Source organism: Elephas maximus, chromosome 20, assembly GCF_024166365.1.
Source record: "Elephas maximus indicus isolate mEleMax1 chromosome 20, mEleMax1 primary haplotype, whole genome shotgun sequence".
Classification (NCBI taxonomy): Eukaryota; Metazoa; Chordata; class Mammalia; order Proboscidea; family Elephantidae; genus Elephas; species Elephas maximus.
In genome coordinates this window covers 5,815,219-5,841,936 of record NC_064838.1, presented here as the reverse complement: position 1 = coordinate 5,841,936, position 26,718 = coordinate 5,815,219, and the positions used below count along the sequence as shown (strand labels likewise).

General features: G+C 43.9%; 1 protein-coding gene across 2 annotated transcripts; it reads left to right on the top strand.

Annotated features, from left to right (window-relative positions):
• The first annotated feature begins 393 nt into the window (after window positions 1–393).
• On the top strand, window positions 394–18,011 carry INSIG1 (insulin induced gene 1). Of its 2 annotated transcripts, none has more exons than XM_049863171.1 (6): window positions 394–576; window positions 1,486–1,930; window positions 5,795–5,919; window positions 7,535–7,701; window positions 8,110–8,209; window positions 16,180–18,011. In XM_049863171.1, exons 2-6 carry the CDS (start codon window positions 1,516–1,518, stop codon window positions 16,207–16,209), a joined length of 837 nt encoding a protein of 278 aa, XP_049719128.1. In that variant the 5' UTR covers window positions 394–576; window positions 1,486–1,515; the 3' UTR covers window positions 16,210–18,011. The 2 variants fall into 2 exon arrangements, with proteins under 2 accessions (XP_049719128.1, XP_049719127.1); XM_049863170.1 differs by having other exon boundaries at window positions 396–572.
• The last annotated feature ends 8,707 nt before the right edge of the window (window positions 18,012–26,718 follow it).

Genomic DNA, 26,718 nt, shown 5'->3' with positions numbered 1-26,718 from the left:
CCTGCGGCCCCGAGCGCCCAACCGCGCGGCCCGCCCGCCCCGGCCGGCTCCATCCTCTGCCGACTGCCCGCCCGCCCGCCCGCGGGCCGCGCCGCTGCGCCCCGCCAGCCCCGAGGCCGCCCGGTTTCCGGGGGCTGCCCGCCCGGCCCCGCCGCGGCCGCCAGAACCAGGCCCGGACCCCCGGCAGGCGCCCGCCTCGCGCCCGCCTCGCGCCCGCCCCTGCCGTCCCAGCAGTCGGGAGGGAAGGCGGGTGGTGTGTCGGCACGTCATATGGGCCGCCCGCCTCCCATTGGCTGCGGCGGCCTCACCCGACCGAATGTTTACCTGGCGCGCCGAGTGGGCGGGGCGGCGGCAGGCCGAGGCTCCGCCTCCCCGGGGCCGGGCGCGCGGGGCGGGCGCGCGGGGCGCTGCGGTAGGCTGCGCCCGGGTGACGTGACCGGGGCTCGGCGGCCCGCGATATAAGCTTTTACCGCCCGCCGGCGCTGCGGGGAAACTCGGGTCGTTCCCGCCGCGGCGCCTCCTCCTCCGCGAGCCCGCCTCCCGCGTCTCGGGCCGCCGGGCGCCTCGGGCAGGTAGGTAGGTAGGACGGGCCGGCGGGGTGCGCTCCCGGGGGACCCCGCGCCCGGCCGCCCGCCCGCAGGCTCCGTGTCCCTGCCCCCGGGGCTCCGAGCGTGCACTCGTGGCCGGGGTCGCGGCGGCCGCCCTGGAGGCCCGGCCGCCCACGGCCCCCGACCGAGGGGAGCGGGCGCCCCCAGCGCCCCTGCGGGTGGGACGTGCCGCCTTGCGCGCAAACGCTCGGGCGGAGCGGCCGGGGGTCCCCGCGGGCCGAGCGCTCAGGGGCGCCGCCGTCTCTGCCGCGGTCTCTCTGCTGCTGCTTCCCGGGCAGACCCGCCGCCTCCCGGGCCGCCTCCCGGGCAGACCCCGGTCTGTAACTTCTGCTGCCGGACGCCGACGGAGGGGCCGGGCTGCGGGGACGCGCTCGTGGCGCTGCTTCTCCAAGTTTGGCGCCGCGTGTAAGTCGTGTCTGGGAAACTTTTTGGCTCAACCAGCCAGCACTGCATGCTTTATATAAAGTAGGGGCGCTTGGCAGGCGGGCAGTTTTAAAGGGTTCTGCTTTGCTTTTAAGAGAAACAGTTATATTTATCTGTCCCTTCGCTTCTGCGTGCCTTGAGGCCACGTATGCATCACCGAGTTGGAGTATGTGGGTAGGTTTTTTTTTTTTTTAATATGTTTTGAGATGAGGTAACAGGCGCAAGTACAGTAAGTCAATTGTGGTGGTTAGGCAGCGTCTGCCACAGTAGTTACTCCCAACTCCCCTGAGGAACTTCTGTTTTTACTGTGTGAGTTGGCGATGCGGACAGGTAGAACGTTCAGCATCTGGCTTGGGCCACAAGACTTGAAGTGTAGCCTTCCCTGACTTCTTTGTCTCATTGAAATTGTACGATTTCATCTCCCCCCTCCTCTTTTTCTTTTCTTTTCTTCTAGGACACCCATCTCAGACTCTGGTGGGCACTGATGCCCAGGTTAGACGACCACTTCTGGAGTTGTTCCTGTCCTGCCAGTGAGAGGCATAAAAAACACCTGAGAGCCGGCGCTGGAGGGCTGGCAGCCAAAGTGGAAGCCATGCTCAGTCCCTCTGTGTCCAGCCCCTCTTTGCTGGTGGACCACGGTGCCCCACACAGCAGCCCCTCGCCCAGGCGTCACAGCGCTAGTGTGAGTGGCCACCATTGCAGCAGCAGCCGCCACGCGAACAGTTGGCATCATCACTTGGTACAGAGGAGCCTTGTGCTATTTTCAGTTGGAGTTGTCCTAGCTCTGGTGCTCAACCTGCTACAGATTCAGAGGAATGTCACTCTTTTCCCTGACGAAGTGATTGCCACCATCTTCTCTTCTGCCTGGTGGGTTCCTCCCTGTTGTGGGACAGCAGCTGGTAAGTAAACCGTTCCTTGTTTAGTGGAAATAAAAGATGCCTGTTTTGTTTTTTCTTACTGTTTTTTTTTTTTTAAGCTAACCTTCAGGAAACATTTATTTGAAAATGAAATCATCCACAAGTTAAAACTGAGTATCTGCAGTTTTTATATTTAGATAGAGGAGTGGGGCAGCAAGGATCTCAGACCCCCAAATCGTAGTCCACACCATAGCTCTCTCTTAACGTTTGAGGAGGCCCAGTGATGGAGATGAGGCAGGGAGATAACTAGCTGTTTAAGCAAATGCTTGTGCCAGACTGATTGCGATCTGGTCCCTCTTAGTGTCTGGGCAGGCTGAGGACAACCTCTCCTAGAGCACAGCGCTGTCATCTAGAGCTAGTGCCATGTGATTGGTTGCTGGCAGAACTGGTGAGTGGCAGTACCGCCTTGCTATTGGCTGTGTCGGTGAACATGCTACACTCTGGATAACTGAAAACAAATCGGTCACGTGTTCAGGAGGTGGTTGCCAAGGGAGCAACTCCTCAGCACTTCCTTTTGCCAGCATAGCTGAGTAAACTGTGGCCAGAAGCCAAGTCTTTTCCCCTAGACTTGTTAAAGCTGTATAGATTAAGTACTTAAGGAAAAGAGTAAACCCCTTGTTAAGAGTTTAGATTGTGGTAGACCTAACCAGTCACAAAAATGCTTAACATAGCACAGGATAAGTCTACTTGTGGACAGGAGGACTGTTTTAAGTAGAATTTCCTAGTTATCATTTAGCCAGTTTTATAAAAATACTAAATTGATCTTCAGATCACTGAATACTTCTCTAGTCACACAGCTTTCATTTATTTAACAAACATTTGCCAAGTCCTTTCTGTAGGCTCAACTCTGGGAATTGTTGGAATACAAAAGTGAGTACTACAAGCCCGTCTCCGTCAGCATCCCATAGTCTGATGGGGAGAACAAACGTGTCTAAGTAACCACAACGCACTGTGACAAGTGCTTAGTTTTCTTTGTAGCCGGCACTTGCAGACTGCTTACTCGGTTTTAAATGCTTTACTTCTTTTAATCTGTTCGACAATACTGTGCTATAACTCCATTTTACAAATGTGGAAACTGAATCATGGAGAGGTTAATGTAATGATGTGTCCAAGGGTACATAGCTAGTACGTCGCTTGAGCGGCCTGATTCCAGACCCAGCGTTCTTGACCCTGTGGCTGTGTGCGCTGCCTCCCTATAATGCAGGTGTGTAGCCACACGTGTAGTCTTAATAAAAAAATGGGCTCACTTAAAACAGTAAGAAGCAAAAAGCCTTGTAATAGATACAGAGCACTGTGTGTCATCTTTGCTGGAACGTCTATATTTAGGGGAGACTGTAATTATAAAGTACTGGGTAGAATGGTTTCATCTTTGTGAGAAATACATCTAGATTTGAAGTACCATTTTCACACACGCTTGGCACAGTAGTTTCCTTTTTTTGAACGGAAAACTTACCTCAAATGAAAAATAGTTTAGCCTTTAATGTTTATAATTGAAGCTTCCAGGAAACCCTGGTTGCGTGGTGGTTAAGTGCTACAGCTGTTAACCAAAAGGTCAGCAGTTTGAATCCGCCAGGGGCTCCTTGGAAACTCTACCGGGCAGTTCTACTCTGCCCTATAGGGTAGCTATGAGTCGGAATCGACTCAATGGCAGCGGGTTTGCTTTTTGGTTTTCTTCCAGGGATATCTGAAGCCTAATTCCTCATACCTTGCATATTTAACTAACAATCTGAGAACAAAAGGAAAAATTATTCCCTGATGACATTTTGACCTATTTAGCTTTTAACCTGAAAAGGTAAGATGAAGTTACAGTGATGAACATTATAGAATTACTTGGGTTCCATTTTTCAAAACTCCAAAATTAGAACTTGGTTAAACCTAATATGAAAATGAGAACTGAGAATCTTTCATCTGTTTGGCTGAAACAGGCTCTTTCTGTGTTTGTTGTTTCTTTTTCAGGAACCTAAAGTGGCACTGTCTCCCCACCTTATCAGGGTGAAGCTGTGCCTGCCTTAGGAGCCTCAGTGCTTTGGGTGCAATTTACACAGCTAATCTTTTTTTTACATAGTTCAGTCCCATTAGATCTGTATTGTCACTGTTCACCTCCATCTTGTTCATTCTTGTCTTTATTTTTAGCATTTTGTATCTCTTTTGGGATGCTATACCTTCCCACCAATCCAGATTCTCTTTGTATTCTATCACTTTTTAAAATTCTGCAGCTTCTTAATTATTCCAGACCGCGAAGATCTCTTCCTTCTCTGTCTTCCAGTCACATAACCCCCACAATTTTACACATGAGAAAACAAACGTAAAGAGCCACCACCCATTAGAGGGCAAATTAGGATTAGATGCTGGATATCCTATTCCTGGTCCAGTGCTCTTTCACAGCTTGGGCTTCACACATAGAAAAGATGAAGAATCATAAAAAGCTGTATATGGTAGTCTGTCTCCCCCATTTCTCTTGTGTGCCCGTCTTAGTTTCTTAGTGCTTCTATAACAGAAATACCACAAGTGGGTGGCTTTAACAATCAAATTTATTTTCTCACAGTTCAGGAGGCTGGAAGTATGAATTCAGAGCATCAGCTCTAATGGAAGGCTCTCTGTCTGTCTGCCCTGTGGGAAAAGCCTTGTCTCAGGTTCTCTAGCCAGCAGTCCTTGGAGTTGCTGGGCTTGTGGACTGGTCTCCCTCATTTGTCTCCCTAAAGCCTGGGTCTTCCCCTGTGTCTAGTTTTCTTCTATGCCTTATCTGCTCTTTTATGTCTCAAAAGTGATTGGCTTAAGACATACCCTGCAGTGATACAGACTAAAGAAAATCCTGTTCCCAGACGGGATCATATCCACAGGTATAAGGGTTAGGATTTATAACACATATTTTTGAGGGACACAATTCAATCCATAACAGCCCTGTAGCACTTAACCCCAGGCTTGTCTACACAGTAGGTGCCCGGGGTCTCCTAAATGCTTTAAGTCCCTTGAAAATTAAGTCCAGTCTCACCCTGTGGCGTGTGAAAGGAGTGTCCTGTTTGACCCGGCCCATCACATTCAGCACAAATGTGGTCATCGTTTGTCCGGCATCAGCTCAGGGTGGTATGAGGAAGGTAAGAACTTGTGATGTGACTTGTAGCCTCAAGGATATTCATGGAAGTTTACCTTTTCATTGTAAAATGGAAGTCACACTTGATAAAAATAGAAGGTTAATTAGGCAGGCATGTACTTCAGGCCTATCTAGAAAATTAAACCCCCTGCTTGATTCATTTCTCTGTTTATTGAGACATGTTTAACTAAACCAGGTATCAGTGATATTTATTAAACTTCTCAAAAGTTTGTTACTCAAAGAAGAAGATATAAAAGGAGTCCTAGTTTGAATATTAGAGCAGATTAACTCTCTAGGAAAAGGGCTTGTTTGAGTCCTTCATTAGTTGCCGTTAGTTACCATGGAGTTGGCCCCAACTCATGGCGACCCCACATACAGCAGAAGGAAACGTTGCCCTGTGCTGTACCGTCATGATCATCGGCATGTTTGAGTCCGTCGTGGACGGCTGTTTTGTCAGTTTATCTCATTGTGTCAGTTTGTCGAGGGTTTCCCTTTGCTTTTGACGGCCCTGTACTTTACCAAGCATAGTGTCCTTCTGTAGACGTCAGTCTTTCCTGATGATGTGCCCAAAGTAAGCAAATCAGAGTCTTGATATCCTCGCTTCTAAGGAATATTCTGATTGTATTTCCTCCAAGACCAGTTTGTTGTCTTTTTGGCAGTCTACACCATATGTGATTTTAATAACTACCACATCGAAGTCATTTCCTTTTAAGCTGCTGTGTTTTAATACTGTTTTCTTTTTCTTTTTGTAACAGCTGTCGTAGGCTTACTCTACCCCTGCATCGACAGTCATCTTGGAGAGCCCCACAAGTTTAAGAGAGAGTGGGCCAGTGTAATGCGCTGTATCGCAGTTTTTGTTGGCATCAACCATGCAAGTGCTGTATCCTTCAACCAGTGTGTTACGTACAGAAGGTGTTCGTAGATATGCTGAAGCATTTTGTTACTTTTTAAGAGTATATATTACATCATAGGTTAATTGAAAATTGTTTTTACACGTGTTTTATTCTAAAGCATATTACTTTAGTTTGCACTTAACAGGATTTTTAGGTATGGTTCCTGGAGTCCTTCCAGTTTATCTCAGGAAACAGAATAGTCCCAGATGGAGAACGAACATATGTCCTCTCCCCTTTCTCAGACAGTATCTTCTGGTTCTTAGGAATTAATTTTATAAATTCGCTTCTCTCCTTTCAGTGCAGGGAGATCTGACAGGAGTGTGACTGGGCCTGTTAGATGAGCTGGAGGAGCCTGTCTCTGCTTCTCTGCCCACAGAAGTCCAGTGGCCGGTCAAATACTGTCATCCTCCAGGATAAGGGTTCCTAATACAAGATCCAAAACTTCTGGTGTCCGTAGATGGAATTTGTTATAGGGAATAGTTTGTGTCTCTGTACGTAAGTGCCCTTTTCAGGAAGATGGTCTGTGGTTTACCAGGTCTCGAGTGATAGAGAGTTTCTGTAGAGCGACTAGACTCTATTTTAAAATCTTAGAGAACTATGTTTTTAGAGTTTTAAGTCCTTAAATCTGCTGTACTCTATTTTAATAAAAATATCAGAAGGATTCTATAAGGTATCTTCTTGTTAGCTGTCGTCGAGTCAGTTCTGCCTCAAGGTAACCTTATGTACAACAGAACGAAAGATTGCTTGGTCCTGTGTAATCCTTCAGTCACCACTGTGTTCGAGTCTGTTGTTGCGGCTGTTGTGCCAGTCCCTCTGACCAAGGGTCTCCATCACCCTCGTTGGCCCTCTTCTTCACCAAACGTGATGTTCTCTAGCAGTTGATCCCTCCCACTGATGTGTGTAAAGCAGGCAAGTTGGACAGTGTTGTGTTGTGATCTGTAAGGTTTTCATTGACTTATTTTTGGAAGTAGATTGCCAGGTCTTTCTTTTTAGTCTGTCTTAGTCTGGAAGCCCTGCTAAAACCTGTCCATTGTGGGTGACCCTGCTGGTATTTGAAATACCAGTGGCATAACTTCCAGCATCACAGCAACACACAAGCCACCGCAGTGCGACAGACCAACAGATGAGTGTTAGATATCAGCCCTGACCAGATTTGTTTTGTCACCAATGGATAAGTAGTGTGATGAAAACCAGCCGTGGGTCTCAGTGTACTGGCATGCCATCCTGACTAGGTTGTAATGCAGCCATGCAGATAATGGTTGTTCCCTTCAAATTATAAATAAAAAGAAATAGGAATGGGACTATAGATGACTTAATACCAGAAAGTTAACAGGGTTTAAATACCAGTAGAATTTTTTATATAGCTTTCAGAAAATTTACTCAACTTTTATTACTCAGTGATCCCAGAGAAATTTCAGATAATTCTAGTCATCCCAGTAACCCTGAATCCAGCAAACCCATCAGCTCACCAGGTAGTTTTTATGGGTTGTGAATTATTTGGTACACGGTAATAAAAACCCATGTGTAGTTGTTGTTTTAAAAGAAAATGTTTTTGATCTTACTAAAAACCTTAAAACTTTTCCTTAACTTCTGCCTCACCAGAAATTGGATTTTGCCAATAATGTTCAGTTGTCCTTGACTTTAGCAGCCCTGTCTTTGGGCCTCTGGTGGACATTTGATCGTTCAAGAAGTGGTCTTGGGCTTGGAATTACCATAGCTTTTCTAGCCACTCTGATCACTCAGTTTCTCGTATATAATGGTGTTTATCAGTGAGTATATGTTTTCGAATATTGATGTTTTATATCCTCAGCATAGAACTGCTACTTTTATTAAAAAGACCCATTAAGCTTTTGGTTTGTTTTTATATTTTATTTAGCTTTTATAAAATACATGACATACATGTATTAGATTTAGATAAGAAATTCTCAAACATGCTGGTTTTTCTTGACTCAGGTTTTAAAAATGCACTGTCTATAATTTAATGTAGAAGAAAATCAAGCAGTAGCATTAAAATGTACCATTCAGATACTAACATTTTGTCGTATTTCATGATTAATATGTATTCTGTATAGTCCCATTAAAGAAAGCTTTTAACGCCAAATTGGCGCACACTTGGTGAAATTGCCTGCTAAGACATAAAAGTATTGTGATTTTACACATGTATCTTGTTGTTTTAGGTATACATCCCCGGATTTTCTCTATATTCGTTCTTGGCTCCCGTGCATATTTTTCTCAGGAGGTGTAACAGTAGGAAACATAGGACGACAGCTGGCTATGGTGAGTAAAATTGTATTATTTCTTAAAGCTTTGGGGTTTTTAGTGTGATAGAATTGCTTTACATAAAAAACCAAACCCATTGCCGTCGAGTCAGTTCCGACTCATAGTGACCCAAGAGGGCAGAGTAGAACTGCCTCACAGGGTTTCTGAGGCTGCAGTCTTTGAGGAAGCAGACAGCCACATCTTTCTGCTACAGAGCAGCTGGTGGATTCAAACCCCCGACCCTTCAGTTAGCAGCAGAGCACTTAACCACTGCACCACTAGTGCTCCTTTGCTTTACATATTATAATTTGCATTGATATATATCTAAATCACTCTCAAAAGCAACAGGTTTTTTTTTGTTTTTTGACTTTTTTTTGTGTGCTTTAAGTGAAAGTCTACAGCTCAAGTTATTTTCTCATACCAAAATTTATACATACATTGTTAATGTGACCCTAGTTGTTCTCTCTATAATGTGACAGCACACTCTTCCTTTCCACCCCAGGTTTCCCATGTCCATTCAAACAGCTCCTGTCCCTTTCTTCCTTCTCATCTTTCTGCCTTATCCTCTGGACAGGAGCTGCCCATTTAGTCTCACGTATCTACTTGAACTAAGAAGCACACTCTTCACGAGTATCATTTTATGTCTTATCATCCAGTCTAATCTTTGTCTGAAGAGTTGGTTTCAGGAATGGTTTTAGTTCTGAGTTAACAAGAGAGTCCAGGGGCCATGTCTTCCGAGGTTCCTTGGTTCCAGTCTTAGTCAGACCATTAAGTCTGGTCTTTTTACTAGAATTTGAATTCCTCACCCCACTTCTCTCCTGCTCCGTCAGGGACTCTGTGTTGTATTCCCTGTCAGGGCAGGCATTGGTGGTGTCCGGGCACCACCTAGTTCCTCTGGTATCAGGCTGATGCTCAGAGCAATAATGCTTGAGAAAAGCATACATGAAGAAAAATAATGATGTTGGGTAATCCTTTGTTAAATTAGCAAGACTCATAGATTTGTAAGCTTACGATATTAGAGCCAAAAAGGAACTAGAGTTCCAGCGCACCCTTTATTTTACAGGGGTGTTCAGTGGCTTTTCTGAATCCATGTAACCGCTCTAGTCACAACAGAAAAAAAGTTGTATTGAAGTGGCTAAAGCGAATGGTTTATAATGGATGAGCTTCTTCTCCTTCAGTATCAGAAACAAGTTTGGATGCTTGTATGCAGTGACGCTTTGGTCCCCGAGGATCTGTAGATCAACATTTCTTTTTAACACAAAGTGGGTTTCATGATGCTAAGGAAGATAGTGACCTCTTCAGCTGGATGTCAGCCTGGGGATGCAGAGGCCTGTTGCAGGTGCAGGGCACAGGCTGGGTAAAGAACCACGGGTGCTCCAAGGGCACAGTGCACCCGTGCACAGGAGGAGACAAGTCACTCAGCATGGCCATCTGTGGCCTCTGTCACTGGTGAGGTGGACAGGTGGATGGTGGCTCAGACCTGAGCACTACCCCTGTTCTTACTGGAGGAGAAAGCAGTAGTACCCTGACAAAGACAGAGCGACACGTGAATTCAAGGGCAATTGTAAAAGTTCTTTTTGGTAGTTAAAAATTGGCGCTTAAACACTTTAATAAAAGAAGATTAATTGTGGACATTCAAATGCTATTTTATTTTGAATTGACTTGGACTCGAGGGCTTAAGTAAAATAAACTTAAAAAAAAAAAGTAGAGTTATTATGAGGGCCATTGGTCTCAGGGATGAACTCTGGGGCTTTCTCAGGAACTTATCTTGGCACCTCATGCTATTTTTAATAATGGCACTTTTATTTGTGCCAGGCGATACCCACTTGTGAGGAGTTGAATTTGAAGTCTGCTTGGCTGTTCCACAAAAATCTTAACTACTCACAAAAAGATAGAATCTGTGAAGTATTCCACTAGTTACTGAGTCTAAAACATCTTTCTCTTTTTTGTAATTCATCTTCGCCGCTGCTAAAACAGAGAAAACTCAGTTGTAAAAACTTTTGTTTCTCATGTCCCTTAGTGGAGAAACAAAGGATTTTGCTTTTTTTTTTTTAATACCAAAATCTGGTCAAAAAGTTCCACATGAAAATCTTGTGCTTCTTCCTCCATGCACTCAACTCCCCCCTTATGACCTACCTTCTGAGTTTTCCAAGAGGAACGAGGCAGCCCCATAATTGTTTTTATTACTTTGGGATTTTTTATTCTAATACCTTTTAACAGAGAATTCGTAATTAAGGCTTTTGGAATAAAACTGTCTTCAACCCAGGTTGATGACTTGTAAAATTAAAATGTGTGCTATGAATAACATTCAAGGAGTGAGTTAACTTTTTCATGACGATGGATTGATGCTGTTATGCGTTCATGATGAAGGAGTTTTAGAACCAGTTTTAGGGGGAAGTGTTTTGGTGAGTTAGAGAGAGGAATTTTACAACATGCCCAAGTTCTGAACATCTAGAAATACTTTTAAAAATGTGAAAATCATACCTTTTGAAAATAATACTGTTTGAAGATAGTTGTATTACATAATCTTCCCTGTGCTCCTTTGATACCAGAGCAAAAATTTTTAAGATAACTTAGGATGTTGTCATTGTGTGCCGTGGAGTTGATTCCAGTTCATAGCGGCCCTATATAACAGAGCAGAACTGCCCGTTGAGATTTTCTTGGCTGTGACCTTTAGGGGACGTGGAGCCGCTGGGTGGCTTGGAACCACCTCCTTCTGGTTAGCAGCAGAGCCTTCAACCATTGCGCCACCAGGGCGCCTTTAAAACAGCATGGTTGGCATAATCATAGTTCCCCTTACTTAAGCTTCTCTTTTTACTCTTTAAAATGGAGGGAGAACTGATACTTGGATGTTAAGTTGTATCTTGAAACTGGAGGAGAGAATTAATCACCTTCCCTACTGGGCCATCAAAATGAAACAAACTTCTCAGATCTCTCAGTCCCATCCCCAGCCCCACCTACTATATGTTCTATCTATGAAAATTTAAATCCTTACCCCTGGATCCCAGCTAATGAGAAAATTGGCAGACTTCTCAAAAGTTTGAAGCTTAGGTACAGTCTAAGTAGGTCCTCCACAACCAGATGGATAATCATAGCCGGTTTTACCTATCCTGCCGCAGACTATACGCACCTAGCATTAATCCCTGAAGTGAACTGATGGTTTTGGGGCCACTGCAGGCTGCTGCAAAGGAAGAAGAAAGCCTGGTCCTATTCTCAATATTTTCAAACTCAATAAAGAACGTAATGGGAAGTGTGAATAAGTGGAAAGCTTCTGTTACGTGTATAGCAGTATTTCTGCCGTAAGAAATCAGGAGAGTGACTAGAATGATGGCATGTAACTGCTGTTAGAGTTACTCAGGTGAGTTTGCAGAGGCCTTAAAGAGCCAACTCTTAAGTGATTTTAAAGCCTTGTTCAGTCTGATTTGGCCAAGAACAGTGGTGTGAGATACTCTTACATGGTACGGAAAGACTGATGTGTGTTGGGCAATAAAGAAGAGTAAGACTGTAAAGGAATTAAAAGTGGTTATTTCTGGGAAGTATATTTGCAAGTGGTTTTTAAGGTTTGTTTTTTGTTTCTATTCTGCATCTAAAAAATTTTTATAATGAAAACATTACTTGTATAGTCAGAAAGAAGTAAGATGTGTATAGGAAATTGTAATTATTGTGTCCGTTTAGAGGCTAAGTATTTATAAGGCTAATAGGATGACTCGTTGATGAGCTTTATTTTCAGTGCGTGGACTTGGAGGTCATAGCAAGACCCTCAGCTTTGTCCTTGTGCCTTCACCACCACCAAAACACCTCTGTCTCTACTTCTGACCTCCTGTTTCCGTAAATGACACTGTCATTTTATTGGGAGCAAAACGTTGGAGTTAAGTTGTGGATAAGGAGGAAAGGCGGGGATGAGTCACTAAGCCCTGGCAGCTCCCTTCCCCTTGGCCTGGTGTCTCACTACTCACAATGCTGCTGCCCTCATCCACACCTTAGACCCCATGCTTCTCAGTACCCCCAAGCCCGGGCCCTGAGAAGAGCCTCCACCTTTGCCTCTTTGTTTCTCGTTTCCCGTCCCTCAGAATAAATGAAGTTGTCCTGAAAGCAGTAGAGAGGCATAGAAAAGCACTGCTGTGGGGGAAATCCACAGTTAGTTCTCCAGCAGGCATTAAACGCCTTCACGTTTTAATTCACTTGACTCTTAGACCTTACATCTTCTTCCTCCCCCAAGCAAATGCTCTATCCACTGCAGCCTGAAATATGAATACTGCCCTTCAGAATACAGGGAGTGGATCCAAAATTCATGTTATTACATCAGCTAAAAGATAACAGAAGATGAAGCCAACATTGTATTCTTCATGGCAATAGAATTTGAAGTATAACCCATTGCTGTTAATTCAATTCCAACTTCTAGTGACCCTGTAAGACAGAGCAGAACTGCCCCATAGGGTTTCCAAGGAGCAGTTGGTGGACTCGAACTGCCAGCCTTTTGGTTAGCAGCCACCAGGGCTCCAATATTTGCTTCAGAGTATGTCAGAGACATGAAAAATACATTTATAATAGGGCGTGTTTTAGAAAACTGATTTCCTGAGGCATTGATTGTCCCTGTCTAGAGCCCCACCCCACCGCCACATAAACAAACTACCAGAAGATGGTTGTAATGAGCAGGGGTGAGAGAATTGTTCTTAAAGGACCCAGCCAGGTGCAGCCTGAAGCCCTAGTTCACAGGGCCAGACTAGGGCACTGATTGCCAGCTGCCCAGATAGGAATTCTGCCCAGTTAGCAAAAGATCCATCAGCCGTGGGAGAACTAAGTCTTCATGGCATCTTCTCAACAAATCAGGAGACAGCGTGACTTGTTCTGCAAGTTTTTGTGTTTGTGCCCTAACATGGTCAACTTTTAAATGTTTAATCTCTTAATATGCTTTTGTGGAGCCTTGAAAATTTAGGCTGTGATATAAATTACCTCCTAACCAGAATCTTTATTATCCAAGAGTCACAATTACAACATCTTTAGAAGAGCAGCTTCAACATTTTCTCTCTTAAAGAGGGAGTTAGACTACTTAAGCCTATAAAAAAAACCTCATAGATTTCTTGCTTCATTGTATTTGTAAAAGTAGGTTTACTCTTTTTCTACTCAAAATTTAAAAACACATTTCTACCTTAAAACTCAGGAAAGCGCTCAGCATCTTAAAAATGGAATTAATCGGCACAGCTTGTTGTCATTTACGTGGACTGAGCCAGCTGAAGTTGTATACGTGGCTGCCGTCTTCCCCACATCCCATTGCATTCGTGCTGTTTAGACAAAGAGTGGCGCTGACTTGATGTTTTCGGGACAGTGTTTAAGAACCAACTTTTGGTTTAAAATCAGCACATACACCAAGGGTGGTTGTGAGGGGCTGTGACTCCCTGAGAAGATGAACAGTGAAGGTGAAGAGGTTAGGTGCTCCAGCAGTTGGTGAGCCCAGCAGTGTGCTGCAACTGGGCCAGATCCGTGTCCCCCAAGGTTCATGTTTGATGCCAAGGGTACTTTGCCCAGAGCCCCCAGCTTCCATCTCCCTCATTCTCTGTCAGCATAGCTCCTAACACACATTTTCGGTTCTAACGACTTTGGTTCGTCTTTCTCAAAAAGAAATGTAACTATTTTCAAGGAGAACCATGCTCAGAAGCTACAGTTGGTCTTGCTTACAGTCAGGTGGTTCTAGTAGCTTTTCCGATGCGGTATTTCTTTGTCTTGCCTCCATGCCATTGTCATTTGTGTCCAAACATACAGCTTTTGCATGTGTTACCAGCCTGTATGTTTAAAAGAAAATAATGAGTCTGTGGCCATCATTTTATGGACTTCTGCATTTATTGCTATTTGTCATTTGAAGCCTTTCCTCCTCAAAAAAGTAAAGCTTCAAACTACCAACAGCCATAAATGCTGGATCCACTTCCCGTTGTCCAGCATTCCACAGCAATACTTGGCCGCAAAAAGTTGTGCCTCAGTGTCAGCATAAAATTTGCTTTGCTTTTCCTGTGTTGGGCTGACCCAGTTAGCTGCTAACGGTCATAACACCACCACCAATATTGTTATTGAGGGCGAACATTTACTGAGCACCTATAATACATGAAGCATTGTGCTAGACATTTTCATTGTTATCTAATGTAGTCCTCATAACGCATGAAGTGGGAACTCAGAGCCTGTTTTCAAGATGAGGAAATTGAAGCTTAGGACTTTGAACCCTATCTTCATCGTGTGCCCTACTGCTCTTTTCAGCATAGTTAGTTCGTGTCTTGCCATTCATCCTCTACATGTGGTTTTTTCCTGGATTTGCTGCAGGATCCCTCTTGCCATTTAATACATGTTGCTATAGGCAGTTCTAGTGAAGCCTAGTGTGCTGACCGGTGGCAGTCTCGGGCTGACCACACTAATCGCTGCAGTTGTTTGTAATCTCTCACAAATGCCAGCCTAAGTGTAGCCTCCCCAGACCAGGGCTTCTGAAATTCTGTTTTCTACTTGTTTAGCAGCACGTTCGTGAACATGTAGTAAAATTGGATGACAGCGTTGGTGCTCTCTGCTTTCTCCAGCTGAAGTTGGTTTAGAGTCCTCCTCAGGTCCTGTGTAACAATTCCTAATGCCTTTTTTTTTTTCCAAGACCAATTTTTGAAAGTGTACACTCCCTAGAATGTCTCATTGTGTCTGCGTCCCCAGGGAAGTAATTAGCAAACCAAAACTCCTGGGTGACTTAACCAAGAGTCTTGGGGTTTCCTGCGTATCTGTTTAAATGGGAAGATCTTATGGTCTTCGAGGTAAGTGATGTTAAAGTTCCGCTCCTTCATCTTAATGCAGGATTGCCTCGAAGGGGGAAAGTTGAGTAAAATAGAAAGACATTAGGTTCAGAGAAAAATATTTGTTCCCTGAAGTTCCTCTTCTGTGCTCTAGTATTTCTGTGACCTTAGGAAAGTCATTATAATCTCTTTGGATCTGTTTCTTCAGCAACGAAATATCCATTCTATCCTGAGAGTTTATCATGCAGTGCCTGGCGTATGGTACTAACCGCAGTATCGACCTCACAGGGTTTTTGAGAGGATCTAATGAGAAAGAATTGGTAGAAAGGATTCCTAAACTGTAGATAAAGCTCTATGTTAATTTAAGGTTGAGTTGTTATTATTATTCGGTATTATAAAACATGACCTATTTCAAATACCTGTTTCACCACACTGCCGGTAGAGTATAATGGAAGCATCAGATACTAATAATGGCAGGCATCAGCTACTGATAATTTATGGCAGATACTGCCCTTTCTTCACATAAACAAACTTAAATTACAGGAAGTTAGAACTAGGAGCACCTAGAATAAGCATCATCTTATACTTTGATTTTGGAGACCTGGTGGCGCCATGGTTGAGCGTTTGGCTGCTAACCAGAAGGTTGGCAGTTGGAATCCACCAGCTGCTCCTTGGAAGCCCTATGGGGAAGTTCTACTCTGTCATATAGGGTCACTCTGAGTCAGAATCAGTGGCAGTTGGTTTTGTTTTGTTTTTTTAGGTTTTATATGCTTTAATTAAATTGAATATTTCTTTTGTATAGATATTAAATTAGTCATACTTTCAATAATATCTTACACTTACATAACAGTTTATCTGAACAGTTTCAAAGTAAGTTCATTTAAGAGAAGTAATTACGCTAATTTTATAGATAAAAGAACCACGGTCCTACAGCCCCAGTAACTATAAGATCACACAGTGAATAGTTAGTAGAACGCCAGTCTTTGGCTCCAGTTCTTTCCACTTTTCTAATATGTCTCAATCTCTTACTGCAATCACGTGCATTTTTAATCCTTTACCTTTTACGACATGTTTAATTGATAATTAAAATATATATTTACTGCTGATTTTTTTTTTTTTTTATATTATTAAGGGAAAGATAGGCAGTTGTGTGGTAGCAGTCATATGGAAGTTAAATTACATTTTTGAAATGCTCATTGAAGTCTCTCTTTTTCTTCTTTTTATATGTAGGGTGCTCCTGAAAAGCCACATAGTGATTGAGTCTTCAGACCCACTGATTCTGAAGAATAAACACGATCTAGGAAGAAAATCTGTGTGACTGGACTATGACAAAGATGATCTTTTTCCTAAATAATCTATTTAGATTGGGCTGATTGTATAAATGACTCCTAGAAAAGTATTCACTATTTTAGAATGATGAAGTGGAAACAATAACCACTTATCTTGAAATCTGACCTGAATTCACTGCGCTGGTACCTGTCTGTGCTCTGGGACCTGTGATACAGCCTGTGGGTGGGAATTCAGGCCAGAGGCAGTTCCCCAAGTATTAGATTTCATTTATGTTATTAAAACAAGTTGCCATATTTCAAAGCCTTGAACTAAAACTTAATGACCAACTCTTGGTTTTATATCAGTGCCCAAAGGAGACAGGTTGATGGTGCTTAACAAAGACAAGTATGGTATAATAAGAATAATATTTATCCAAAAGTTTTTTAAAATAGGGTTGTGTTGAAAAAAAAAAAAAAAATCCTGCGTGGGGAGATTGTTCTCCGAGTGGGGTCACGGCACTGCGGGGTCTGTGGAGCCCCTCCCCCAGCGCTGCCGAGCTGAGCACGCACACTCACGCACGGGGGGGGGGCCTGCGCCCTCGCGCTAGTGGGCACACTGAGGCACGCAGCATCGGTGGGAGCTAGGCTTCCCCTACCCATGGAGTTTTGTGTAGACAATCTTACTGAAAGTAAAAGGCTTTGAAAAGTCATAGTTCTACACTGGTCTGTTGAAATTTCCACCTCAGTTTATGAAATTGTATCCAAAATCCATAATCACCTAAAAGTGAATACACCTTTGCTATGTATTTCAGTCTTAGTGAGCCAAAATGATTTCTCTGATACTCCAGAATAGAGATGACTTTTTTTTTTCACAGCCCTATAGAATTTGCAATCTGTGATTGCCTTGTAAAAAGAAGAGTGCGTTTGTCACTACATTACACATTTGGTGTTTCTAAATAGTCAATTATATTGGTGAGCACAATGTATTCATCTAATGGCCTAGACCATTCAGACCCAATTTGCAAGCGTTGGGTCGTAAACTTCAAGTGCAATGTATATGAAAACCAATCTGAGCCTTCTATTCTCTTAAAATATTTATTTTTTTTTTAACGTATGGGATGTTGAAGAGAGGGGTTCTGCATTCATTTCAGCGCTGCGTGAAGGCAAAATTCAGCAATAATTTCTTTCAGCTGCAGAGTGACTTTATTGTTGCACTTCTACTGAACGCTGTCCGTTGAGATACTCCAGTTTTGTAGTTTTAGTATACTTTTAATTTTTACTTACAAATTTACCTTTTCGTATTATGCAATTTAAATGTTTTTGGCTTGTTTTAAATTCTGTTACAGTGGCTTAATTAAAAGACTTTCCTTTTAAATAGAAGTCACCAGTCAGCAGAATGGAAATTTAGACTAACTTGCCTGTGAGCGTTGATGTATGCATTTGATTTTGTTTATGTGATGATCCTTGCTGGGTTGTTTTGACAAAGATATCTTGGGGGTAAATCTTAGGTTACTATAGCTAATTTGTTTTAGAGGAAATTTGTTTAAAAGAAAATGGATCGTTCTGAACTTTGGAATGACCCCTTATAAATTTTCTGAAATAGAAAATGAGTAGTTATGTAAAAAATTTTTCAATGAACATGTCAGCATTTTATGAAAAACCAGAAGTTATTAGAAGAAAGCAGTGGATGAATCTTTAAAATATACTTGATAATGCACAAACAAGAAGTATTTTTTTCTCTTCAGCTGGAAATCTCTGTTAGAAATAATGTAGCCAAAAAAAAAAAAAAAAATGTGAATCTGAAGGATTTCTTTGCCAATAATTAATAGCAAGCGTATGAACCAAAGTGATTTGAGTTTGTGAAATAGTATGAACAAACTTTGCACTCTACCAGATTCAAACATCTAGTGAGATTCACATTCAGACTAAGTTTGTGTTCTTTTTGCATTCATTTTTTACTTTTATTAAAGATTGAAAACCAACAGTAGTATTTTTGGGATTTTCTTTAAAGGGTATTTTCCGTGTATTATGTTGGCCTTTGAAATCAAAGAATATTTTATAGCTCTTCAAATTTACTGAAAATGTTACTGAATTTCAACACAACCTCTTGGGAAAAGAGAATATAATTTGAGTACATTTTTTCCTTATGGTGAAAGTTAAGTGCCATAAAAGCTAACCTGAACTTCCCACTTGTCCACCACCTCCCCACTGATAGATTGAATCGCGGCACCTCCTTAGCATACTCTGTCCTCTTCAGGGATACTGGTCCACGCTATGAGTGAGGGTCTTTTCCTCTCCAGGCTACGATATAGACCCCAGGAAGAGGTATGGAGCATCACGGGTACCAGCCAGGAAGCTTGATGGGTAGCATGGATGACTACATTCTCCTCAATTCTTACTGGGTTGAAAGTAGCCTCATATGACTCTAAAAAGCTATACTTTTTAACAGTTGGTATATTCTGCCATTTTTTATGTGATCATTTCACAAATACTTGTTGACTGCCCACCGAATGATATGCGCTATGCTGGGTCTGAGATTAAGAGACACTCACCGTAAAGCACAATAAAAATTATTTAAAAAAAAAACAGACACTCACCAGACAACATAACCTCTTGTCTTAAAGTGCTTTCATTCTACCAGGGGAGTCAGGAAAAAAAAAAAAAGAACTAGGCAGAAAAATCCAAAGCTTAGAGGAGTAGTAAGTGAAGGAAACAAGATACCTAGAAAAGGACTGGGGTGGGGGGGGAGGGTGGTGTGTATTTAAGATAATTCATGAAAAAGATAACCAATACGTGTCATTTTGGCACATTCAGTAGCCAAGAAGCAGTAGCCATTTGAGTTGGAATACTGGTCACACAAACTCTTAAGGAGGGGTAGTAGTTTTCTCAGTTTGACGACCCCTGGTAGCTAGAGGTCTGTGCATCTTAAAAGGCTTGGCTCTACTGCCAAATAAGAGCTTCAGGAAGCAGTTTGGGATTTGCCCAACTCTTAGGACCTTCTTGCCCCTGGGGTGATAATGACAGGAAAGCTTAAGAAAAAAGATATTGGGGAGGAAAAACAAGTGTATCATCCCATCTAGAGGGACAATGGTGAGCTCTTTTCAATACTGGGTGATAATTTCAGGAGCCCTGGTGGTGTAGTGGTTAAGAACTCTGCCATTAACAGAAAGGTTGGCAGTTCCAATCCACCAGCTGTCCTTAGAAACCATATGGGGCAAGTACTCTATCCTATACAGTCGCTGTGAGTTGGAATTGACTCAATGGCAATGGGGTTTTTTTGTTTGGTTGGTTGATTTTTGGATACATTTCAATCAGTGTCTTAGTTTCCTAGGGCTGCCGTAACAAGATATTACAAAGAATTGGAAATTTATTTTCTCACAGTCCTGGAGTCTGAATTCAGGGCGTTGGCAGGGCCATGCTCTCAGCTGGTTCGAGGGAGTCCCTGGCGCTTCTTGGGGTTCCTTTGCCTGTAGACTAGTCTCACATGCTGTCTTCCCCCTTTATGGGATTGTTTCCGTGTTGTCTTTATAAGACATAACAAATACCACAAGTGGGTGGCTTTAACAAATTTATTTTCTCACAGGAGGCTAGAAGTCTGAATTCAATGCCCAGCTCTAGAAGGCTTTCTCTGTGTTGGCTCTTGGGGAAGGGCCTTGTCTCTCCCGCTTCTGTTCTTTGGCTCCTTTTTGGTCTTCATGTGGCAGGGCATCTCTCTTCCTCCTTCTCTGCTTGCTTGCTTTCTTGCTCTTCTGTATCTCAAAAGAGACTGAATTAAGACACACCCTACACTAATACCGCCTCAATAACATAACAAAGAAACCCCATTCCCAAATGGGATTATAACCACAGGTGTATGGGTTAGATTTACAACACATTTTGAGGGAGACACAATTCAGTCTTTAACAGACACCATTCACAAGGGTGTCCTCACTTCGGTATGACGGCAAAGGTCATATTCACCGGTGCAGGGGTTAGGATTTCAACATATCTTTTTGAGGGACATAATTCAACCTGTAACAGGCAAGTACACTGTGAGGCGGTTAACACCCACAATGTGTTCACGCAGGATGAGCAGGTGAGCCTGACAAATAGCAAGAGCACCTCTTCTCCAGCAAGCAGCGCTGGCTACCTGTTTCAGGTGATTTGCTCTCAGGGGCGCTGATTATCGTGAACCGGATGTCGCTCCTGTGGTGAACTTTGCCGAGGCGGCCGCTTGAACTGAAAAGACGCCTGAGCTCCCAAAACTCGAATGCCGTGTTTAACACAAGTTTTTTTTTTTTTTACTTTATTTTTAGTTGTGAAATAGCGTTTCAATGCTAGTAGGAAAAGACCTCACCTTTTTCTTCAGCCTATTACATTTATTAATACAGGTCCAACAAAGAAACTGCTCATCCAGGAACGGAACGATCTTAGTAGAGCTAATGAGGCAAACATTCCTTTATCACGGCAGCTCCAAGGCTGGCCTGAGAGTAACCCAATCTACATGGCTCTGACATGGTAGTAAGGTCCCTGGGTGGAGCAAACAATTTGCAGTCAACTACTAACCTAAAAGTCGGCAGTTTGAACCCACTCAGCGGCACCACAGAGGGAAGACCTGGCAACCCGCTTCCGTAAACGTTACAGCCAGGAAGACCCTACGGAGCACAGCCGCACCACAGAAGAAAGACCTGGCAACCTGCTTCTGTAAACGTTACAGCCAGGAAGACCCTACGGAGCACGGCGGCACCACAGAAGAAAGACCTGGCAACCTGCTTCTGTAAACGTTACAGCCAGGAAGACCCTACGGAGCACGGCGGCACCACAGAAGGAAGACCTGGCAACCTGCTTCTGTAAACGTTACAGCCAGGAAGACCCTACGGAGCACAGCGGCACCACAGAAGAAAGACCTGGCAACCTGCTTCTGTAAACGTTACAGCCAGCAAGACCCTACGGAGCACAGCGGCACCACAGAGGGAAGACCTGGCAACCTGCTTCTGTAAACGTTACAGCCAGCAAGACCCTACGGAGCACAGCGGCACCACAGAGGGAAGACCTGGCAACCTGCTTCTGTAAACGTTACAGCCAGCAAGACCCTATGGAGCACAGTGGCACCACAGAGGGAAGACCTGGCAACCTGCTTCTGTAAACGTTACAGCCAGGAAGACCCTACCGAGCACAGCGGCACCACAGAGGGAAGACCTGGCAACCTGCTTCTGTAAACGTCACAGCCAGGAAAACCCTAAGGAGCACAGCAGCACCACAGAAGAAAGACCTGGCAACCCGCTTCTGTAAACGTTACAGCCAGGAAGACCCTATGGAGCACAGCAGCACCACAGGAGGAAGACCTGGCAACCTGCTTCTGTAAACATCACAGCCAGGAAGACCCTACGGAGCACAGCGGCACCACAGAAGAAAGACCTGGCAACTTGCTTCTGTAAACGTTACAGCCAGGAAGACCCTATGGAGCACAGCGGCACCACAGAAGGAAGACCTGGCAACCCGCTTCTGTAAACATCACAGCCAGGAAGACCCTACGGAGCACAGCGGCACCACAGAAGAAGGACCTGGCAACCCGCTTCTGTAAACGTTACAGCCAGGAAGACCCTATGGAGCAGTTCTGCTCTGTAACACATGGGGTCGCCTTGAGTCAAAATCAACTCAGCAACAGGTTTGGTTTTTACGGTAACATAGCAATCCCTGTTGTGAACTAGTCTTAATCCATGTTTTACAATACGACTTACGTGGAAGGTTTCCTGGAATTTTCAGATGTGTGAGCAAGTAATTATAACATTTCATTAAAGGTGAAGTATGTGATTCACAGAAGATTTCCTCTTTCACGTCCGTTGCGTGACAAGGTTGAGTAAATACGAGCTAAGGACTGAGACGGGGCGTTTTGTTTATTTATCCATCACCCGAACCCACTGCTAAAGAGTTGATTCCAACCCATATTGACCGTATAGGCAGAGTAGAGCTGCCCCATAGGGTTTCCAAAGCTGTAATCTGTACAAAACCAGACTGCCACATTTTTCTCCCATGGAGCGGCTGGTGGGTTTGAACTGCTGATCTTTCAATTAGCAGCCAAGCACTTAACCACAGCACCGTCACACATAAGGAAAGTTTCTGGCAGAATTGTCTAAAGACAAACCCACCCTTGAATTACAGACGTCCCCTTTATCTTGGTGGTGAAAAGGAACTAGGGAAGGGAACCAATTTAAATCTACATTTGCCTTTCTACTTCATATATTAAACAACCTTTTGCTAAGGATGTTCACCTTCTGAGTTTCAGATGATCTCTTCGTAATAATGTAACTATTTAGCAGATAAAGCCTTAAAGTAGGTTATACTCTTTGAAGAGTATTAATATTATAAGATACTGACATTAAAATTCAGCCTCAGCGTATCTCATGCAATGAGAAGCTGACCCACCACCCACTAATCTACCCTCCGGCTTACTCCCGGAGTGGAGGTGGGTTTATAGACAAGAAAATAGCCACTAGAGGAATTTCCTACTGATTCCTCAATGTAGTCAAATATGCAAAGAAAGCAACAAAAAAGAAAGTGCATGAAATATATTCAAGTCCTAATACCCAAATGCGGTGCTCTCAGGATTTTCACTACACATGCCTGATAAGATTCACACCTGAAGAATTTTATCTTAAGTAACATTTACACACACACCTAATAGCACCTGGCACAGGATCTGCTCTCTATAAATGAGAATTTCCTTTCTTCCCTACTTTTCTTTGGAAAGAATAATTGAATTGAGGTAGTGCCATATGTATGGTAGTTGTAGTCTAGATCTGTGATTTTAAGAATAAAATGGAAGCACATGAAAAGTGGCATCTCTTGACTGCTTCCGTTCATTAGACACTGTTTTTCTCAGTGCTTTGTCATCCTTTTTAATAGCTGTGCTCTGCATTTGTTTTGTTCCATGTTATACGCTTTCTCAAGTTCAGAAATATGAAGAGGGCAGTAAGAGAGGTGAAGTTAAAACGCCACAACTGAGTGTGCCCACTTGATTTTCTTGTTAGAGCCTAGCTCTTCACATGTTTTGTGTGTCTCAAGTTTTTCATTGAAACTTGCTCAGTGTATTCCTGTTGATCCTTCAGACCTCCGCCCAAAGGCCGTTGTCTTACTCTCCTCATGACACCAAAACTCCCAGGAGTTTCTTAACGCTACAGAGCCCATGGCACGGTGGCATTTGAGTGTGGGAATTACTTGATTAATGCTCTTCCCACCAGGCTGTAAACCCCCTGAGAGGAGGAGTCACTTCTTTCTGCTCCTCTGCATACTCCAGGCTAGCCTTAGGGCCTGCCTAATACCCTACACTCAATAAATGCTCGTTGAAAGAATACTGAATAAATGAATTCATTCACTCATTCATCAGCCATTCAGCACATATTTTTTGAGTGCCTGTTGCATGACAGACCTACCACCTGTTTGTCATACTGTGGTGACTTGCATGTTGTTATCATGTTGGAAGCTATGCCACCAGTATTTCAAATACCAGCAGGGTCACCCATGTGGTCAGGTTTCAGCGGAGCTTCCAGACTGAGAGGGACTAGGAAGAAGGGCCTGGCAATCTGCCTCCAAAAATCAACCAGTGAAAACCTTATGGCCACATCATCAGCAGGGATCAGTCACTGGAGGAGGACATCACATTTGTTGAAGTAGAGAGCCAGGAAGGGCGAGAGAGACCCTTGGTGAGATGGACTGGCACAACTGCCACAGCGATGGACTTGAACATGACGCAGGACCAGGCAACGTTCCCTCCTGTTGTACATAGGTGGCCCTGAGCCAGAGCCGACTCGACAGCAACTATCTGTCTATACCTGTATGACAGACAGAGGCAGGCATCCCGACTGTCAGCCGTCATATCTCCCTGCCCCTTTAGTCTCCTACCAATTTGTTATCTCCAATCTGCTGTGGCTGAGAAACTAAACAAAGTTGTTAGCCTCACCCATAAAAGGAGAGATCTGAGTCAAGCTTCCAGGAGGATTCTTCCAAGTTCAGTGAGTTTTCGTGCACGGTTTGTTTCAAACAACAGTAACACCGGTTTGCGCTGATTTGAGCTTCTTGCCTCCCTCGCCTCTGGGCTCCCTGCCCTTAAGTGTAGGTATTTATTGTCCTGGATTATAGTGTGGCTCAGTGAAGGATCTGCACTCAGGGGAGCTGCTACAGGGTTTTAGATTGCTTTTTCCAGAAATGGAGTTGGATTTGCATTGAGCCATCTTGTCCTCCTTCCTGATGCCCCTTGTGGCCAGCATCTGTTGGATAAGGCCATCGGAACTGTAGGGCTGCCTGCATGTCAGAAGAGGGTGTTGCCCAGAGTGGTGTCCTGGTTGCAATGGGTCCTGACCCCATTAATGTCACTACAGCCTTCGCCGACCCCTAACTGCTCACTTGCCATCTCAGTGTACATGTATGCCCTTAGAATTTCAGTCTTTTCAAGGGGGAAGGCTGCTTACCTTGCTAGGTGATACAGTATACCTTTTGCTGCCCTTCAGATTTTGTCTTACTTGCCATCTGCCAGCTTTCAAATCCATCCTAATTTTCTTCTGTGCCCAGGGGCCTACTGACCCTTGCCAGTTTGCACAGTTGGCAGCAGTACTCTTTCCCCTAATTTAGTGTCAATCATGTTAGTTGCAAAGACCCAACTAAGGTGGGGTGAGAGTGAACGGATTAGCCATGAGAAAATTCCAAGGTGAGGGAGGGCCAGCCAGGCATGGACTCTCTCAAGTCAGCAGGTGCTCCAGTGACTTCCCTCCTAACTCCTCGTTTGGCCATCAGCCTGCAGGGGAGAGGGGAGCTCTGCACCCTGAGAGCCTGTGTGTATCATATTTTTATGCAAACAACATGTGCCTTCTACGTTTGTTTGCCAACCATGCCCCGCCCATCAGGTATTTTCCTAAGTGCCACTGTGACAATATTTTTTTTACAAGTTGCTGTAAAAAAATTAACATGCCATGCTTATGAAAATACCTGGGGGGGTGGGAGGGGGGAGTGGTTGGCAAACAAACTTAGAAGGCATGCATTATTCACGTAAAAATACAGTAATCACTAGCTCCCTGAGCCCAGTAAACGTTGGGTCAGTTCTGGGGCTTCCCTTCTGCCTGCTCTCATCACACACGGCTAGTCACGGCTTCTTCCAGCATCCAGCGGGCTGCATCCAGAGTCTCCTGAAAAAAGGTCAGCATGCCAACACATGATCTGAAAGATCATTTCAAAGCTTCATCCACCCAAAAGGAGGAAGAGCCTGCACTTTACTGCATCTCGCCAGGATTAGAAACACAGGGCTTCTAGTGCGTTAGTCAGATGGGCACATGGAAAGCCCTTTCCTAAGGTCCGTGGCATCACCAGGGGTGTGTGGGGGGTGTGGACAGCACCGGGTGACACTGTCAGAGGGAGTGACACCAAAATGACTGTCCATAAAATTTTTATGTAGTGTTTTGGCAGAAATTATTTTTAAAAAAATACCAGTGTAGTTAGTTATAACAACAAACACATTTTTTATAAGCCCACCTTATATGCATCAATGTACCTACAAGGCTAAAACTCTGTGCTAATTTACTTTTTGAACCTTCTAATGTGCCCAGGTCAGAGCTGTCGTCATTACCCAATCACAGTGACGCTCCGAATCCCGTGGTTGTGTCTACATGCACTACGAGCATGCGCTGTTGTTTTCCTTGGGCTGGGGATTTTATAGTGGCTGATTTTGTCAGATTTTCCGGTGTTTAAGCTTCAATATTATGGTAAATAGTATCTGTGAACCTATATCAATACTTTTTTTGAGAATGAAGTAGTAATTGAAGGAAAAGAAAGAGTGATATATGGGAATTATGACCTATAAGTAACATTAGCACAAAAAGCGTAACTAAGGATTCTGTATGGTCTGGTAGGGAAGGAGGTCTCTGGGGGTGCTGACACCAACTCTGGTGACGTCACTGCCTAAGGTTTCTCATAAAGAAACTTCAATTTCCTAAGATTCATATACAGCTATTTGTAATTATTCAATTTTTATTTACAATTGTCTTAGTTACCAATTGCTGCCATAATTAAGTATACCACAAGTGGGAATTTACTGTCTCACAGTTTTGGAGGCTAGAAGTCCAAATTCAGGGCATCAGCTTTAGGGCAGGGTCCTTCCATATCAGTAGCCCCAGGACCTCCTTGGCATCTGACTTGCCCCTATGTGTGTCTCTGTGCCAGTCTGTTCTTTTTATAAGATGCTTCTCAGAAGATATCAGGCTTAGGACCCACCCTACTCTGGTATGAGCTCCTTAACATAACAAAAAACCAAACCCGTTGCCATCGGTGGATTCAGACTCATAGGGACCCTGTAGAACTGGCACTACAGACCCTGTAGGACTGCCCCCGTGAGGTTTCCAAGGCTATAATCTTTAAGAAAGCAAACTGCCTCATCTTTCTCCCATGGAGTGGCTGGTAGGTTTGAACCACCAACCTTTGGTTAGCAGCTGAGTGCTTAACCACTGTGCCACCAGCACTCCCAACATAACAAAAG